At 47.2% G+C, this 18391-nt stretch overlaps 1 protein-coding gene across 1 annotated transcript in view; it reads right to left on the reverse strand.

The window, feature by feature from the left end:
• Positions 1-18391, reverse strand: part of gse1b (Gse1 coiled-coil protein b) — a 174305-nt gene that overhangs the window by 1713 nt on the left and 154201 nt on the right. The window contains exons 4-16 of the mRNA XM_030764695.1: positions 12938-13149; positions 7558-7718; positions 7103-7300; positions 6538-6717; positions 6280-6302; positions 5935-6222; positions 5424-5741; positions 3191-3832; positions 2756-2868; positions 2266-2527; positions 1533-1646; positions 448-837; positions 9-302 (exon numbers count right to left, since the gene is read on the reverse strand). Of these exons, the coding sequence (XP_030620555.1) occupies positions 9-302; positions 448-837; positions 1533-1646; positions 2266-2527; positions 2756-2868; positions 3191-3832; positions 5424-5741; positions 5935-6222; positions 6280-6302; positions 6538-6717; positions 7103-7300; positions 7558-7718; positions 12938-13149 (3195 nt within the window). The remainder of the gene's footprint in view (positions 1-8; positions 303-447; positions 838-1532; positions 1647-2265; positions 2528-2755; positions 2869-3190; positions 3833-5423; positions 5742-5934; positions 6223-6279; positions 6303-6537; positions 6718-7102; positions 7301-7557; positions 7719-12937; positions 13150-18391) is intronic.

Consider the following 18391-nt stretch of genomic DNA (forward strand, 5'->3'; position numbering starts at 1 on the left):
CGGCTCACCTTCGGCATATTCCTGATAAGCTTCAAAAATTGCTTCTATTCCCTGCCACTTGGAAACAGGAGCCTCCTCCTCCTCTTCGTCATCATCATCCTCGTCCTCCGAGTGTTCCTCGGCCGACACTTCTTCGCGCGGCCCGGGGCCATCCCGTCTGGGCAGCGGGGGGCAGTGCTGGCCGTTGGGCTGATGATGCTGGGGGTGTGAGGAGCGACTAGGTGCATGCTGTAGCTCTGGAATGTTGTAGTGCACGGAGGAATCCACTGTGTGATTAGGCTCTGAGATTACTGAAGCTCCCCCTAATGAAAACAGCAGAGAAGGAACAGAGAGAGATAGATGGAAAGAGACGGAGGGAAAGAGAGCGAGTATGAGACGGAGGTAAATGCAGAGCACGCGGAGAAGTCATTTCTTTTCGCAGAGTACGGGGGTTAGGAATGTACTTACCTTTGTGCTTCTGCAGGGCTTTCTGAGTGGACTGCAGCACGGACTCGTGGAACTGCTGGACGAAGTTCTCCGAAATAAAGCTGTCCCATGGCTTGGTCCTGCCGTTCAGACTGGCGGAGCTGTCTTTGGGGTGTAACGGGGGGCGTACACTGTTCAGCAGGCTGGAGGCCTTCTTACTGGATGTGCCGTCGCTGAGTCTTGCTTTATCAGGATATGAACTGGGCAGGATGGACTCCTTTGGTCTGAGGGTGTCAGCCAGGGGCTTGGACTGATCAGGGACAATGGAGTGGTCTACTGATGGTGGGATTCCTATGACAACTGGAGAGGGGCTGGTTGGTCTGGTATTGAGTAAGTCCTCTGACTGGGCGGGAGATGGAGCCAAGCCAGGGTCTGGAATAGCAGAATATTACTGTTATTACTGTATAGTTCTATTATATTTATTATATTTCTATTATATTTGTATCTTCAACATGGCAACTATGATCAATCAGCTACAAAAAATTCTGACATTTCATTTTAAGTTACAGAATTAGAGACAAGATGCTTTTCAAACAAAACTCAAAATACATAACACACAGTTTTCACTGTAGAAACCATATTAAATAGCAGTGTCAAAAAAGATATGACTGGGATGTGAATTTTGATATATAAACATATATGAAATGCTAACCCAAACCATATATGCCTTTAAATCAAATATATCAACCAGGTGCATAAAGGTAAAACTATAACATTATGTGAGACATTTAATTGTATGCCGTGGGATTGTGTATTTGTGTCATCTTGATTTGAGCATCACCAAGGGACACAAAGACATGAGCAATGGGGGATACAGCTGTGAACATCTGGAGCTGTCACTGCTGCTCAACACATCTGTCTCAGTAACACATCCAGCACACTGCACAGATAGAAGTAAATGAGCAACTGTCTCTGTGTTGTCTTATGAGTGTTTGTGTTTCCTCATAGTGTATGTGTTTTCTGAAAGAGTTTTCATGTGTGTATACAGTAAGATAAGAAGTATTTACGACAGTGCAATGAGAGTGTGTTTGTGTGTGTGTGTGTGTGTGTGTGTGATGTGCTCTTACCAGAATGGATGGCAGAGGGACTCTTGCACAGGGGATGTGGATTATGTCTGATAGTGTCCAAAGTCACACTTTTTTGTTTGATTGCCTGAAGTAATTCCACCACTCTCTCATTATCTATAAGGGTGTATGAGAAAAAGAGAGAGGAAGACAGAGAAAGATGTGGGTGGAAGACAGAAGGAAGGAGACAAGAGACAGAGAGACAGAGAGAGAGAGAGAGAGAGAGAGAGAGAGCACGTTTAGGCTACAGCCTGCTATGTCACATCTTCCATTTGTTCCTCAAGCATTCAGTACACATTTCTCTGAGTGTCACAGGAGAAAAAAAAAAAACCCCTCAAATCTCTCTAGCACCCCACCATATGCTTCCCACAAACAAGCACACACAGGCAGTGGTACCCACTCTTGTGTGTGTGTAGGAGTTTATACACTGCCACGTGCAGGAAATATCCGGTAAATCCGGATGGATTAGAAGGAGGATAAGCTTCTCATTCCACACCACTTTTATGTGTATGTGTGTATGTGTTTGTTTATGGTTTTGTGTGGGACACACACAAGTTGACCTATACGTACCCTGACCTCTGTATCTACTAATGTCCATGTTCATGTATTTTACATTAATAACACAACCACACGAGGACTGGACTTGCACTATATAATTAACAGGTCCTCAGTAGGTACCTATCTGTGTGTGTGTGTGTGTGTGTGTATTTTCTGTATGCATGCACAGTAATGTTACCTCTCCTCTGCTGCAGGCTGACGTGGGATAGACTGAACATTGTAAGAAAACGTTTTTTGTCTTCCAGCTCAGGTGCTCTGTCCATCTCCTCTGCTGTGAAGCGTGTGCTAAGCACCGGAGGGACCGGTCGCTTGTTCTGCACGGCTGGAGGGGAGGGGCTTCGTTCCCGTAGCATCCTCCTCCTCTTCCTCCTCTTTTGCTCGAGAAGCTCATCACGTCGAGCGAGAGTGGTCAAGCCAAACATACGAAGAAACTCTACTTTCTACAAAGAGAAGAAAGAGAGGGAGACGTTAAAACACATATAACAGAGCTCCACTTGCCTGTCCAAGTGTGTCAGGGTTTTCCACAGTACAACTGCCTGTTATGATACCAAACAAAAATACTAAAGAGAACTTAAAGCTAGTCAGTCAGTGGCGTAAGGTACTGTATCATTAGTGTCTTATGCTGTTGAGATCCTTATGTGAGGGAGTTGTGTGAGGTGGCGTGATACCTCGGTGGAGTCGTCCAGTTTGAGAGGGGGCTGCTCTGCTACCCTCCTCAGATGAGCCCTCACTTCCTCTTCATCGCTCTCATCATACGAGTCATCCAACTCATAATAATAACCTGCGTCAGGAGCAGTGTGTGACTTAGAGAAAGATGGCATCAACAAAGCCTTACTACAGCCTAACCCTGTTTTTTTTTTTTTTTTTTTTCACCAGATACAGGTTACAGGCCACAGACCAGCTTACAACAACACAATGACAAAGTTCATTTCGTTATCATCAAACTTTAAAAATTTAAAACCTACATATTTTCAACTTTAAACTATTTAAAAGTCTTACAGCAACCTCATTAAGGATTGCTTTCCAAAAGAACGGACGTGATTTCAAAAGTGTCTTTGTACTGTGAATATGATAAATGGTGGTGGAAAGTTTCTGTCGTCTACCTTTCTCTCGGGCCTCTTTCCTCCTCTTCTCCTCTAGGTCCAGTTTACTGATAGGCCGTCTGTGCTGCTGGAGGAACTCATCATACACCAGCGCCGGTTCTGGTCCTGGTCCCAGTCGCGGAGGCATGTGGAGGCTCTTGTAGGTTCCACTGCTCTTCAGCGCGCTGCTCAGGTCTCCGTACTGACTGGTCAAGCTCTGGCTTGCCCTCTGCTGGTTAAAAAAGGACTGAGTGGATTTCTCCAATTCAGCCAGGAAGGTGCTGGGCTCACTGTACACTGGTGGCCTGATTGGGGGGCACTTCTCCAGGCCCTCCTTCCTCCGAACCCCCTCCTCTAGCTTCTCGGGGCCAAAGTGGCGCTCGTGCTTGGAGGTGGCGGCCGAGGGTCGGCCGAGGTCATAATGGGCCAAACCGGGAGGGTCGTGTAGAGTGCGTCTGGACTCCGAGGTGGTCTCGATGAGGGATGCGGGGTTCCAGAGGGTGGTCGGTGGAGGCGCAGGGTGTTCGCGGTGTTGGGGTTTGGGAGAGATGAGAGGAGGTGGAGCACCCAGGTGGGGGTGAATATCTCTGTCTCTACTGCTAGGTTCATGGTGGTTTGGTACAGGTCTATATGAGGAGAGGGGAGAGAGATTGTTGAGTACTGCTGATGACTGTCTCACACTATGACCACACACACATATACACACACAAACGAGTACAAAACACACACACACACACACACACACGGATGGAGAAAAAATGAGACTGAGGACAGGCTTATCTGAGGTTAGGCAGCGCTCCCAGAGCTGAGAGAAGGGGATATGCTTTTGCTCAGACCACACATAGCTCTGATTCACAGCGGTCTCTGTAAAACTTTGAAGTGCTGCTCTCACAGTGCAGAGACCAGCCTCTATCACAGACCACAGAGGCACCGAGGCCCAATCTTCTTAAAGAATGACACACGGCTTTTCTGCCAGGGAGACGAGGACTGAGGCTAATGGCGCACTCTGCGTCTCTCTGTCTTTTCCCTCTCTTTCTGTTTTCCATCTCGTTTGATTTTCTTTTCCCCCTTTTATCTCTGTCACTGGATCTCTCACAGCTTTCATTTTCCTCTCCCACTGACCACTTTTACCTAACTGACTTTCTTTCTCTTTCACTCTCTCTCTCTCTCTCTTCCCCTCTACCCCTCCTCTCTCTCCCTTTCTCTCTCTCTCTCTCTCTCTCAGTGAAAGTGGTTCATTAAGTCTCACTCTAAACGTCTGATCAGTTAATCTTGTGTGAGCGTGCGGGCTATCAGAGATCTGCAGACCTCGGGCAGGGCCAACAGGAACAGTGTAATTATCAGGCAGGATTACCCGCGGGAAGGCCTCCTCCCTCTCCACAGCACAACACGCCTGCGATCAGAGCCTTCATTAAGAATGACCTCCCTAAAGCAACAAAAGCCTGTGCCAAGCAGCTCCTATTACCTGCACAGAAGGGCGTGCTTTGAACAAGGTGTAGGGGATTATGGGTGAATTAGCTGAAGCTGGAGCTGACCGGGTCTCTACTTGCTCTGTGCTGTGTAAGTTTCTTATATTACCAGATGTGTACTGGTGGTATCTATATGCAACTCCTCAACTTAAAAAAAAAAAAAAAAAAAAGCTTTGTGGCTTCCTGTTTGATCTCTAAAACCTTTGAGTCTATAACACTGCCCACATCATAGGCGGATGAGGGTGTCATACTCTAAATGAGTGAGAATTGAAAAGAGACAATTATTTTTCAGACACTTTCTCTTTCTCTCTCTCTCTCTCTCTCTTTATCTTGCCTGCAGTGACTTGAAAGGGAGCCCTGAAGTGCTGATGAGAGCAGTGTTGTAAAGGTGACACAAAGAGGAGTGAAATGACAACATCTCAGCAGTCTTACGAGATAAACACAAGAAGTAAAAAAGTCTTTCAAGTCACATCAAACAAAGCAAATTTAAGACCTGAGAGTGCGTGAAAAATGCAGAAAAGAGCCTTCTCTGGCTCACAAAGAGAGATGCGCTCACGGCTCACTTGCCAATGTGACATCTAAACATATCCGCAAATATTAAGGAAATTCTCATTCTTATTACAGGCAGTAACACACAACATATAAGAGCCATTAAAGGAGGTGAAAACCACAACATAAAAAAAAAACAGTGTTCTTCAAAATACAAAGATGGTGTCCTACACATGGTGAAACTATGTAAACAGAAAATGGAACAGCGTATGGCAGGTACCTGTGTCCCTCTAAACGCAGGTCCGTTCCTTCTCCAGCCCTGCCGAGGTCTAGGTGCTGCTCTAGAACCTGCTGTCGGAACTCAGACACCTGGTACTGTCTGTCCTCCTTCTCCTGTCGGAGTTTTCTTTGGCGGGCAAGCCAGCGCTCCTCCTCATTGGTGCGCTGCAGCATGGCGGCAGCCGTGAGGGCGCCAGGCCCCGCCCCTCCAGGCCCCATGTACATCCCATGGGCAGACACCAGGCTGGGGACTGGGTGGTGAGCAGAACTTAACAAAGGATGCAGGCTTGGTTGGATTGGTTTAGGAGCAGGCAGGGAAGGCTCTTTGGTTTTATCTAGAGCTGTGAAAAAAAAAGGAAAAGAAATTCTGGTTGTTTTTGTGATTTACATCACTGTATTGCACTGAGTACTGAAGTGCATGGAAGTGAGTTGTGCTACATGGTTGAAGAAATAGGCGTGTCCTGTGGGGGGGTGGTAGTGAAAATTAGGGGCTTTGTAAATGTGAGAGTGGAGGATTGGGAGCTGTACCAGGTCTGTTAGGGGTGAGCCTCTCCCCAGGTTTGGCTCGCTCCTCCTGTAGGCCTCTCTGTGCTTGCATCTCCAGGAAATGACTCTCCATGGCCTTTGACACCTGTAGTTCCTTTTCCCGTGCCGCTCTCTCCTTCTGTCTCTCTATCTCTCTCTCCCTCTCTCGTTCTCTTTCTTTCTCTCTCTCTCTTTCCCTCTCCCTCTCCCTCTCCCTCTCGCGTTCCAGCTCCTTTTCTCTCTCTCTTTCTCTCTCTCGCTCTCGTTCGCGCTCTTTTTCACGCTCCGCCTCTCGTTCCCTCTCTTTCTCTCGTTCACGCTCTCGTTCGCGCTCTCTCTCTCTCTGACGGAGCTCATCCTCCATCTGGAGCCTGCCGAGATGAACGACACAGAAAAAAAAGAAATGAAAAGCTGATCAAACAGAACGCAGAGAGGAGAAGATATGTCCAAACAAAGACACAACAATACACATCTACTCAAAGATACCGAGGTCTTCTAATGCCTGTCAAATAACAACTGCTTCCAACTGTCTGAGTACTCAGAAATGTGTGCTCGTCCGATTTCGAGTCAATATATTTGCAAATGAGTCAGTGTGTGCATACGCACCTCTCTGACAGTCGCTCAGACTGCAGGCTTGAAAGTGAGGGATGGGTCAGGTCGCCAGGGTAACGCACACCTGGCAGATGCATGTGAACAGCAGAGGGATGGAGAGGAGGAAGGGCACCCCCTGCGGGTAGGGAGTAGAACGGTGTCCGCAGAGCAGACAGACAGAAAGGGTCATCCATCCTGAGAGAGAAAGAGAGAGAAAGACAGGGAGCATAACGAGTCAGTGTCCTCAGAGACTGGGCTATGTTCACCTCATTAACCTGTACCCTCCATCGGCTTTTGGGCACATTACAGCAAAATATGCTTTAATGGGATCTGTATCCATCCTGTGAGATGACCTCAATAAGTTTATAGGTTTTGCTGCTCCCGCGTGTGTGTGTGCGCGTGCGTGCGTGCGTGTGTGTGTGAGTACGTGCGTGCGTGTGTGTGTCAGCTTGCCTCTACAATGTGTAAGCTGTGCACATTTTCATGCGTGTTTGCTTTTTCCGATCTACAGAACCTCCTTGTTATAGCATCAGTGGATTGTGTGACTCATTGTTAACACTGAATCCCATCATGTTTTTACCTGTAAGGAGAGAAAGACGGGTGTGGCAGGTAACCGGGGTGATAGTAGGCGGCGGCGGCGGCGGCCGTGGCGGGGTCCAGCCCCAGGGGCAGGGAGGGCATACGCAGTTCGTCTGCAGTGGCATAGGGCCTGAAGCTTCGCAGGTACTCCTCTGGCACACCAGCAGGGGGCACTGCGTGAGGCATCTGTCTAGGCAGGCTGTCAGGGGGAATGGGCAGAGATGATGAGGACAAGTGTTGTCAGTGACAGACCCCCTCATGCTGCGCTCAGAACAAAGCCGCACAACCACAAACTACTAATTACCGCTTTATATACTCTGCCCTTCCTAAATACCACGGTTCCTGTGAATATGTCACCTTTTTAGACTAGATATGTCACATTCCCGTCGTTAGTAAATTCTGAGCTTTCAAGAGTTATTTAGAGGAAGTCTAAGAATGAGAGAGAACAGCACTCACTTAAGGGGCTGAAAGCGTGAGTCCTGCATGACTGAGCCAGGGGTCAGGCCAAATGCGTAAGGGTTACCAATCAGATGGGCTGGCACAGAGGGGCCCCCCTTCTCCTGCGGTGGTGCCGCTTCTGAACCCAAACGGTCTCTACTGACTCCTCTGGGGCCTGCCTCAGTCTGAAGAAAAGAGCAGAGTTGGATGGAGGGATAGTGGAAAAGAGAGAGAGAGAGAGAGAGAGAGAGAGAGAGAGAGAAGGAATGTAAGGGAGGGGGATGAGAGAGAGAATTTGCGTTATTGTTGTGGAGGCCGTGTGACTGATACGCTTGTCCACTCACATAGAGAACTCACTACAGGGATATGAGCCTGGTAAAGAATGGTCTGTCTCTCAATCCGCAGACACAGACACACACACACACACACACACACACAGACAGACACATTCTTCAAGAATGTCCATCACTCAGAATTAGCCAAAAGTTCAACACAATCCCATTCAGGAGAAAGATCCTGAGCTTCTGGTGGTATGCTACAAACCTTGACGCACAGTCACAAATACACATTCAAAGTTTCTCAATTAGCAAAGAAAGGAAACGAGTTTCAAGTACAAAGGTAACCAGAGTTTTTCCATCATCAAATTGAAGGTTTTACAAATAAAGACCTCCTTACTCTGTAGACCAATCCATCCAATGACTTTTTAAGATCAGCAGGAGAGATGCACAGGCTTTATTGGAAAGGTAATGTAGTAAAAAGAATCAGAAATATGAAGCAGAAGGAATCATTCTGAGAGTAGACAGGGTGTTTCTTTGACGAGAGGATAAACCTTGAGAAAGAGTGAAACGAAAAAGAAAAAGAGAGAGAGAAATAGAGAGAGAGAGAGAGAGGGAGAGGGGGAGAGGGAGAGGGGGAGAGAGAGAGAGAGAGAGAGAGAGGGAGAGGGAGAGGGAGAGAGAGAGCAGATGGAGAACTGATGGCTGTTTTCTCTCTTCTTTCTCGAGCATAAACAGACTGACAGCCCTAGGCATGTATGAGGTTGGAACATGACGGGGGGAGACGGGGACAGAGAGAGAGAGAGAGAGAGAGAGAGAGAAAAAGAGAGAGAGCAAGACAGAGAGCGAGAGAGCGGGTGAAATGAGCCCTTTCAAATGAACCTAAAGGAAAAGCTTGTATTGTGATGGTGGCTGTCTGTGTGTCTGTGGGCCGTCGGTGATAAAGAAAAGTCCATTTATTGGGCCATTACCTCTATGGCTCTGTCTTGGCCAATGACCCATTCCCACTCAACACGGCAAGCATGTAATATTCAATGCCGCTAATGTTTGGACAACTTCTCTCTCATACACCCTTTCTTCTCTCTTTTTTTTTCCTCTCGGGCTGGCCTGCCCTCCCTTCTTTCTCCTTGTTTAATGCGCTTCACTTGGTAACGAGGCGGTCCAACTACGTGCCCACATGCGACCCTTTGAACCCCCTTCCCGTTTCCCTCTCCTGAGTCTCCCTCTTCACTAATGGCTTTGTGTGCACTAAGGGGAGGGAAGAAGAAGAGAGAGAGAGACTGGGAGCGGGGAAGGGGAGGGGGGGGGGGTATGCCCACCCTCCCCTAAATGTGCAATCAGGCAGAAAAGCAGTTCAGATATGTCAAAAGAAGTCACAATCACAGATCAGGCAGAACAACTAGAACTAGAAGACACATCTCCAGCTTTCTAACCACTTTACTTTCTCTCATACTCCCCCCCCCCCCCCCCCCCCCCCCCGCCCCCGCCCCCCATATCTCTCCCTTTCTCCCTCTCTCCCTCCCTCCCTCTCTCTGTTCCATTTATCGACTGCTGAAAGCAGGCTGACAGGAAGGAACAGACTGTGTTGTTAGCTGGCACAGCTTTTTCTTTATTTGTGGCGTGGTCGCTGACATTTAGCCGTGCTGCCCTGAGCCCAGAGAGATCCATAAAGATGTATTAGCGGAGTTTGAGGAGAGATTTACTCGCCTCTCTGATAACACCGCTGTAAATCAAACGGATGGAACACTTCAGGGCAGCCTCAGCCTCGGCAGAGCACCTCAGCCAGCCTGTCTGTTCTCTCCTTCAATGTGCAATGGCAGGCCTTCCCGTTTCTATTTTTAAAACGACATCTGTTAAAAAGACGTCCTCCGTTTTGCGGTGGCTTTCTTCTCTTGATTCAATCGTCGCTCGCCGTGATGTTTTCGGCGGGCGAGTGAAGCGCCAATTGCTTTTTAATTTGATTTGTTAAGACGTTCTGCGCTCATTTCCGTGGGGCGGCTGGAAATTTGTTTGAGAAAATTTCTGCTCTCGCCTATGACCGTGCCAAGAACCCACACACATATCCAAAAGACACGCCACCGGATAACCAATTCCTGATGCATCCGAGCCGAACATCGTATTTAACCGACCGTTTTACTCATGCTCATAAATGATTCTTTTTGTGTTAGTGCTTTACATTCCCTCTCTTGTTACTAAGGGTTGTGATGTATGGGAAAGACTGCTGATCCTGGGTCAGCACTTACAGGTTATATCTCTTTGATGAGGGTTTCATCTCTGTGCCCTCTACTGGCTACTTCCCTCTACTGCACAGTTTTATGAGTAACCCCCAGAGTGTGCTCTGGGTCACACAGACATGCATTCTCTCTCTTCTGCTCTGCGCACGCAGGCATGTGTGTGTATCTGTGTGTGAGTGTGTGAGTGTGTGTGTGTGAGAGTGTGTGTTTGTCTCAAAGGGCCTGGCAGGTGCATGATGGGGCCAGTGCACATTAAAAATGAAAGAGGACCCTGTTGTGTGTGGACTTTGCTGCCTGCCTGCAGCCTGGCCCACACACTCTTTGTGCCTTTTGTCCCATAACAACCCGGACAAAACAGAGACGCCTCCGCAGGGAGATGCAAGACCCCAGAATAACAAGGTGCACAGTCATCCACAGACAAGAACAGCCAGAACCCAGCCGCTCACAGCTCATGCAAACAAACGAGTTTGTTCTCAAAAGCAAACACAAAGTCGTGCCAAATTGTACTCAATTAGTAAGATTTTTGTTAAGGAGAATCTTGCAAAACATCAGTTAAAGGAGAGAAAAAACACAGTTATTGACACGGCAAGATCTTTTTCAGAATGGGAGCAGCTCTTTTGAGTTTGTGTTTACATGAATGCGGTAAGAGAGGAGAGGGGTCAGTTGTAACCTTTTCTTGACCTATGGACTTCATAACCCCTTTTTTTCACCGAGGGGAAAAGAATCCACTAAACACAGAGACACTGGGCTAAATGTCCTAGGCTCTCCCCTGGGGGGAGGGGTTGGAGACCCCGTGCATTAGTGTGGTGCTCATTTGCGTCCCTCAGATGGAGCGATAAATTCAAATTGCCAATTAAAAAGCAATTACAAGGTGTAGCAGCAACACGAATCCCTTGACCATTAAAAGGCAAATACCAAACGGCACCAATCTCCTCCTCGTTCTCCAGCCTGGCTGAGAATCGTTAGTTTCTCAGGACGCATTAATAAACCTTGCGCGCACACACTGACAACACACATGAGCAGTTCACAGTAAATTAGGCGCCAGACTGACCAGGCCACCGAACAGGGAGGAGGGGTGGCTCAAGCGTATCAGTTGAAGAGAGAGCTGTGGGTTTGCTTCCCCTCGGCAGCCTGGTCTTGCCTCAGCCCCTGGCCCTCTCTCTGCGTGCTTATGCAAGCCTGGGCCCCCGAGGTCAGGATGCTCAAAGCAGAAAGGAAGGATAGCAAAGCCACAGCTTAGGGACTAATTGAATTGACAGTTTTGAGGAGGAGGGGGCTCACTAAAGCTGAGTGAAATCTTACTCAAAGGGTGGTGTGCCTCTCCCCTCGCCCCCACCGCCCCACCCCGACCCATCCTCTCTGTGATGATTAGGCGAGTGAGGGGCAGACAGAGTGGGCTTTGTTCAGGACATGAGGGGTGAGGGGTGATGGTTGGCGTTTGGGCGGGGGGGGGGGGGTGGGGGGCTGTGAGGCTGCTCCGAGCGGCCAGCTGAATAAGCTGGCTGTGGCCTGATGCACAGACGCTGCCCTTGCTCGCTCTGCTGCCCCTCGCTAAAGCCCTCCCCACCCAGCCCAGAGAGGCACCAAGACACCCCCATGTGGTCTAGCCAAACCCTTCCAACCATATCCAACACCCAAACATTGACATGGCCATCACTGTGGCCCCAGCTCCAGCCTCTGTGAGTGTGTCAGGGGGACAAGAATGAGGCTGAGCCTGTGAGAGAGAACGATTAAGTGTGAACGTGCATGTCTGGGATTGTTTTATCATCATTGAACTCTTTTGTCAATACTTGAGACAACATTTGTAGTTTTAGGCTGGTGAGTATTGAGGGCACTGTTTCAGACCCAGTTACGTTTCCTTCCCAGCCCTAGAATGGGCTAGAAGACCTTTGACCTCTACTTGAGCAGCGGACTAATGTGATGGGTCAGAAAGAGCGAGCAAAGGGCAAAGGCAAGGGTGACAGGACAATGGTCAAGGCTGTTGGCCTCTGCCCTCCTTACCACGTTTCTGTACCTCCTACTCTAACTCTCTTTCTCTCTCCTTCTCACATCTCCTCATCCTCTCTCTCTCTCTCTCTCTCTCTCTCTCTCTCTCTCTGAGTGGATGGCTCCTGACCGGTCTGCGGGTATCTCCTGTGAAATGAGCTGAGTGTTCCTGCACACTGCGGCCTCTGTGCTGTAGCCACCATTAGCCAGAGGGTGCAGATAAGGAGGATTAGAGGAAGGTCCATAATCCTTTATCCCTTATCAAAGCAAATGTCCCTCACAGATAGATAGAGGGAGAGAAAAAATGTGGGGGAAGGGGTACACTTGACTGCTGAGGCCTGGTAAAGGGGAGAAAAAAAAAGAGGGGGTGGGTAAGGGGACACAGATGTTGGCTGCCGTTGAGACAGTCACCTCAGTGGCCTGGTGGCAGCTGGCATTGTTTAACGCGTGGAGGAGGAGGAGGAGGAGGTGGAGGAGTGGGAAGAATGGGTGGGGGGAGAGAAGAGGGGGAGTTTTCGGTGCCCCTGGCTGTGTAACACGTACATATGTCCCCTACATTCTGCCATGCCATGGGTTACAGACCAGCCATAAAATCTGCTAATCCTCTCTATAGTGTGGCTTTGTGCATATGCCTGGGCTTTACACTAACTGAATAACACAATATTCAGTTACAATCAGTATAACTTGACTTCCAAAGTACACGAACAGGACAATTCTAGCAGAATGCTGGAAGAAAAGGAGGAATCTTCGACAAAAAAACTGCGTGGGAGGTGTCAGTTAAGTCAAGACCATGGTAACAAGGAATTACAGTTATAAGAGGATCATCTACAGATGGTTCATAGACACACCCGCGCGTGCATGTGTGTGTGTGCGTCAGTAACAGATGCAGGAGCAGTAGCATACCTCTCGGACAGGCCGGCTTTCGCTTCTCCAAAGACCGTTGACAGTTTTGGTGGGGGCAATGGTGACCACGGGTGGCGTGCTAGGCACACTGTGGCCTGCAGGGGGCACCATCACTGGCCCCATAGGACCTCGTTTAGGTGTACTCACTGGGGAACTATGATTAGTGGCTGGAGAGGAGACTGGAGAGGATTCACTACTGATAGAGGAACCTGCTGGAGAGGTAGAGGAATACAAAAACAAAAGGAAGAGAGTGGGAGAGAGAGAGGGAGAGAGAGAGAGAGAGAGAGAGAAGATTAGACCAGCTTCCCTCAACTTGGTCAAAAATATTCCTTTTTTTAACCTTGTCTTCCCAGATACAACTTTTTTTTCTTCCTAAGAACAGATAATGATCAACACTGACTTTCCTTCCTGAATCAGTCATATGACTTCTGTGGCTCTGAGACTTAGTGTATAGTGATAAAAAGCATAAGTTTAAAAAAAAAAACAACAAACAATTTCAACATACATGGTTCAACATACACGGTTCAAAAACATACAAATGCACGTGCACGCACACACAGATGCAAACGTACATACATACACACACGTATGACTTTCCACATGTGCTGGAACAAGACAAGGTGAGGTTGTCCAGTTGTCCAGTTCAAGTTTCATTACAAACAATGGAAAGACACCAGAGTGCTCTTCCTTTTCACATCTCTACACTGAGAAAATGCCACATAGATTCTGCCGACTGTTTGGTTATATTTTAATATTGAATTATATTACATTCATATTTGGTTAACATTTTAATAATGAATCTCGCATTACTGTGTACAAAGAACCTACGTGAACGTAACACTGCATCTCAGCGATGAAATAAAAACCCTGATAGAGAATTCAGCACCCAGAGAGCTCTGACACTGCACCGAGATGCTAATATGAGGCTGCACAAGCAGATAGCATGCAGTGGAAGAGGAGCAGTGTGAGATCTGGCTGACAGGGAACAGCAGGCTTAAACAGGCAGCTCAGACACACACACACACACACACACGCACGCACACACACACACACACACACACATACATACACACACGCGCGCACACACACACACACACACACACACACACACACACACAGACACAGGCCACAGATGGATCGCCCAGGGCGGCCATTAGATAGTGACAGTGATCAGGAGTAGCGGCCCTGTGAGAGTCATACTGCTCTGTCACACAGGAACACACAAACCAAAAAGCGCGAGAGACAGAGGGCGGGGGGGTGGAGAGAGAGAGTGAGAGAGAGTGAGAGAGAGAGAGGTAGCAGATGGAGGGAGGCAAGGGGGGTGGTAAGTGAGGGAAAGGAAGAGCATTGAGAGAATGAGTGTGAGAGAGAGAGAGAGAGAGAGAGAGAGAGAGAGAGAGAGAGAGCATCTTCCAAGCGATGCTGGACTCTTCCCTAAGGGAAGCTGGAGGGGCCAGGTCAAACTCTGGTCATATGCTCAGCCAAAGCACTGACCTGTATGTCATGGAACAGGATCACTCTCACTCACATACAGTCTTTAACTATCTTCTCTTTTTCCTTTTCTTTTATATCGTCCTCCTCTCTCTCGCTTACGCTCACTGTTTCCTTTTCTGCCCTGTCCAAGTCTACAGAAAGAATTGGCAGTATTCCCCGTTTCATCTGTGGCCTATTTCCTCTTCACAGCATAACTACTGTATCTGTGAGACACCTTTGCCCACACACACACACACACACACACACACACACACACACACACACACACACACACACAGCCAAACTGGTTTACCATGCAGTTGTCTACTACTTCATTAATTATATTAGTGAGTAATGGAGAGGGTTTATGTTCAGAATGTATATGTGTGTGAGCTCCTCTATGGTTATAAATAATATTTTGCTCACTTATATTATGTACTGGTTGCAGGTAAATCAACATAATATTATAAAGAAAGTGTGTGCGTGTGTGTCCATGAGTACAACTATAAGCTTCCAAACTCACACAAAAGAAGCCAATGTAGTTAAATCTAAGTTTTTCCCCTTTAAAATATTATTCAAATATGAATTGTTCCCATCTTTTTTCAGCCCAGTAATTCCAGAGCTCTTCCCCTGGTGTTGGCTGTCAGTATGCACTCTATGCTCAGGATGTGTACTGAGCCCTTTTACACTGCTAAGCTTCACTCATTCCACATTAACTACAGATTTTACCTCTCGCATGACTGCTTAACCAGCTCTCAGTAGACTTGAGCTGACATTCATGTACCGCAAGACAAGCTTTAGCAGTGCTACAGTGTCCCTCACTTTCTCTCTCGCTCTCTCTCTCTCTCTCTCTCTCACTCTCACTCTCTCACATACCCACAGACACACACCCACAGACACAGACACAGACACAGACACACACACACACAAACACGCACAGAGAAAGAGAAAAACGCCTTCAATGTCTTTCACATGTGCATTACTGAATACTGCCTTCCATTTCTTCAAAATACAGCTGTAATAATCTGTTTCCTGCACAATGTTCCATCCAGACCAGGAAGCCACTCTCCGTGATGCTAACTCTGAGAACTAGCCTTTTTCTGCTGTCATACATATATAATGACCTGAAACAAACATGACGCGGGCTGAACAAAGAGAGGCCAATTATCTCTAAGCCACCTCTAAATCTCAAGATTATTCAGACAGCCATCTTTCAGAGACAATGAATATGGAAAGTCCATTAAAAAAAAAAAAAAAAGCCAAGAGCTCTCCAAAATCTTCATGACTGTATTGAATGCATGATCCCCATCATATAGCAGTCCACATTTATCTCTACTTGTGTGATGTGTTTACTCTCACCCTAGAGCCTGAGGGGTGGTAATGACGCTTCATTTGCTCAGAATTAAAGATCGGAAGAGTTGAATGAAAATGTTTAGAGTTCACGTTATTGCCACGACGTAGTTTAAAAATGACCCTTGCATTTAAGTGAGCTTTGTTATGCAACATAACACGGATCTGAGTTAAGAAAACAGTCGACAAATGACTGTACTCAGCTAGTGCACTCAAACACAATACGGAGCTTTTTAAAGACAGTTTTCCTTAGCCCAGACTACTGCTGATACTTCAGGGGAAAAAAAAAGGCTTTTCAAGAGAGATGGAACAATGACAGTTTGATGGAGGGAGAGAGAGAGAGAGAGAGAGAGAGAGAGAGGGAGAGAATGAAGCTTTAGTGAGTCTGCTGGATGTAGTAATTACTGAGCTGTTGCTGAGGACTAAAAGCTGTCATTAATGATTTATGGAGCTGGATTAAACCTGTAGCCGGAGAACAGGTATACTAGCACTGCTACTACACTCTTATGAGCCTGAACTTACTGAATTATACACTGCCTCATCTTCCCTGACATCACCAAAGCACCAGGCTTTTACATTATACATAGATAATTGTTATTTTTACTTTTTGAATTTTAATATTTCATCTCAACAGCACGGACGTCCAATTCGGTTTGTGAGTTAGACTCTGTTTCTACTTCTGCAGCAGGCTACTGACCCTTGCCATCAGCTACTGAACTTCAGCGTGGAATACATCCAGCGATCTGATTCGAGATAGCAAGGTCAACTTGTTTTTCTTCAAAGAGAGAGCAGAGGTGCCTGCCACGGGGTGGGAACAGGCCCTCATCAGAGGTGATGCTGGCAGTTTGGCCTGTTTACACAGGGCCAGAGGGCAACAGCTGAACTGCTAACCATGAGGAAATGCAGCTCTCAGATCACTGTTCCCTTCAGCTCCCCTGCAGGAGCAGGAGATGAGAGAGTGAACAGGCAGGAGAGAGAAAGAGAGAGAGAGAGAGAGAGGAGATGTGAGGTGAAACCAGAGGATGTGTGTCGTGTCTGCACAACAGCAATTAGCAGCTTAATCCCACTAAAGGCAGCCGTTATTCTCTCCTACATGACTCCAGCAATCAATACTCACTCAGCAGCAGAGAGGCAGTTAATACAGCTGTGACACCTCAAATTCACCTCAGAGACGAGGGAGAGAGAGAGAAAAGAGTGAGAGAGGGGGTAGGAGAGAGAGAGAGTAAGAGAGAGCAAGAGAGGGAGGGAGCAGGAGGGAAGAAAGATGAAGCAGAAAGAAATAAAGAAGGGTGACAACAGAAAAGAAAGGGAAAATAATGTGAACCGGGCTAGCAGGGGCAGGAGACTTAATGCGGGTGTGGCTTGTCTGACAATGGGAACATATATAATGTACAACTGAGTTAAGTCTGTGTGTGTGCATGTGTGTGTGTATAACACACACACACACAGGCTTAACTCAGTTGTATATATATATATATATATATATATATATATGTAACTAGTTTTGTGTTAAACCAGATGTGCTTTGTCGAAATGAAATATATTAAGTTGATGCAGGTCACAGCAGGAAACCACAATTCATTCCTAGTCAGCTTACTGTCGCACCAAAGCAGTTAGAGATCACACACACCTAAGATACAAACACAGTCAAGACCATTCACCCATGAAACTGTCATAGTTCTAAGGCTTTATTAGAATTTAATCTGTCAACAGGAGACAATCAAACACGCACTGCGCACACGCACAACACACACTCACACACACACACACACACACACACACACACACACACACACACACACACACACACACACAGGGTGTTCCTCATACAGCAGCTCAGTGGTGCTCCTCACAGATATGATGGGAAGTAGTAAATGCCACCCCTCTCCCATGCACACATACACATACGTCTAAAACATAAGGGGGGGGGGGTCCAAGTGGATTTACAGGGAGACAGAAAGAGACAATACAGGCTTGAGTCCAGGGCTGGATGTGATCCATACTGCGGAGCACAAAAGCAGTAGGCAGCTGGCTGACAGTGAGGGGATAACTATCCACTCAGAGACAGCAACAGGCAAAATACTCTTCAGAAACAACCCAGATCCTCCTGTTACAGCTCTCTCTCTCTCTCTCTAAAACACACACAGACCATTATTAATGTCTTCTATACCTTTAGTTCTCCTATCATTGTTTGTCTGTTCTCTCTTGTTATGACTATCTCCCTTTGTTTTTTAACTGACCGCTATTTGTCTTTCTCTCTCTCTCTATGAGTGTGAGCAGATCTGTAGGTGGTAGAGAAAAAGGATGCACTGAATAATTCAACAGGAGCAGAAATACAGGCAGGTGTGGAGAGAGAGATTTCTCATCCCTCTCTTTTGTTATTCCTTCATTTCATGTTGTGCTTCATTTCCTTCAAGTAGCACCCTGAACCTCTCCACCTTAACTAGGCTCTCTAGTCTTCTCCTACAGGGACTCATCTGTTCAGCATGACTCCTTCATCAGTTTCCTCTCCTCTTTTATGTCTCTCTCCCTCTCTCCCTCCTTCCCTCCCTCTCTCCATCCCATTTCAAATCTCTAGTCACCAAAGCGAAGATCTGTCAGGCATGCATCCATTTTTAATACTTGCATTTA

Source organism: Chanos chanos, chromosome 2, assembly GCF_902362185.1.
Source record: "Chanos chanos chromosome 2, fChaCha1.1, whole genome shotgun sequence".
In the NCBI taxonomy this organism is placed as follows: Eukaryota; Metazoa; Chordata; class Actinopteri; order Gonorynchiformes; family Chanidae; genus Chanos; species Chanos chanos.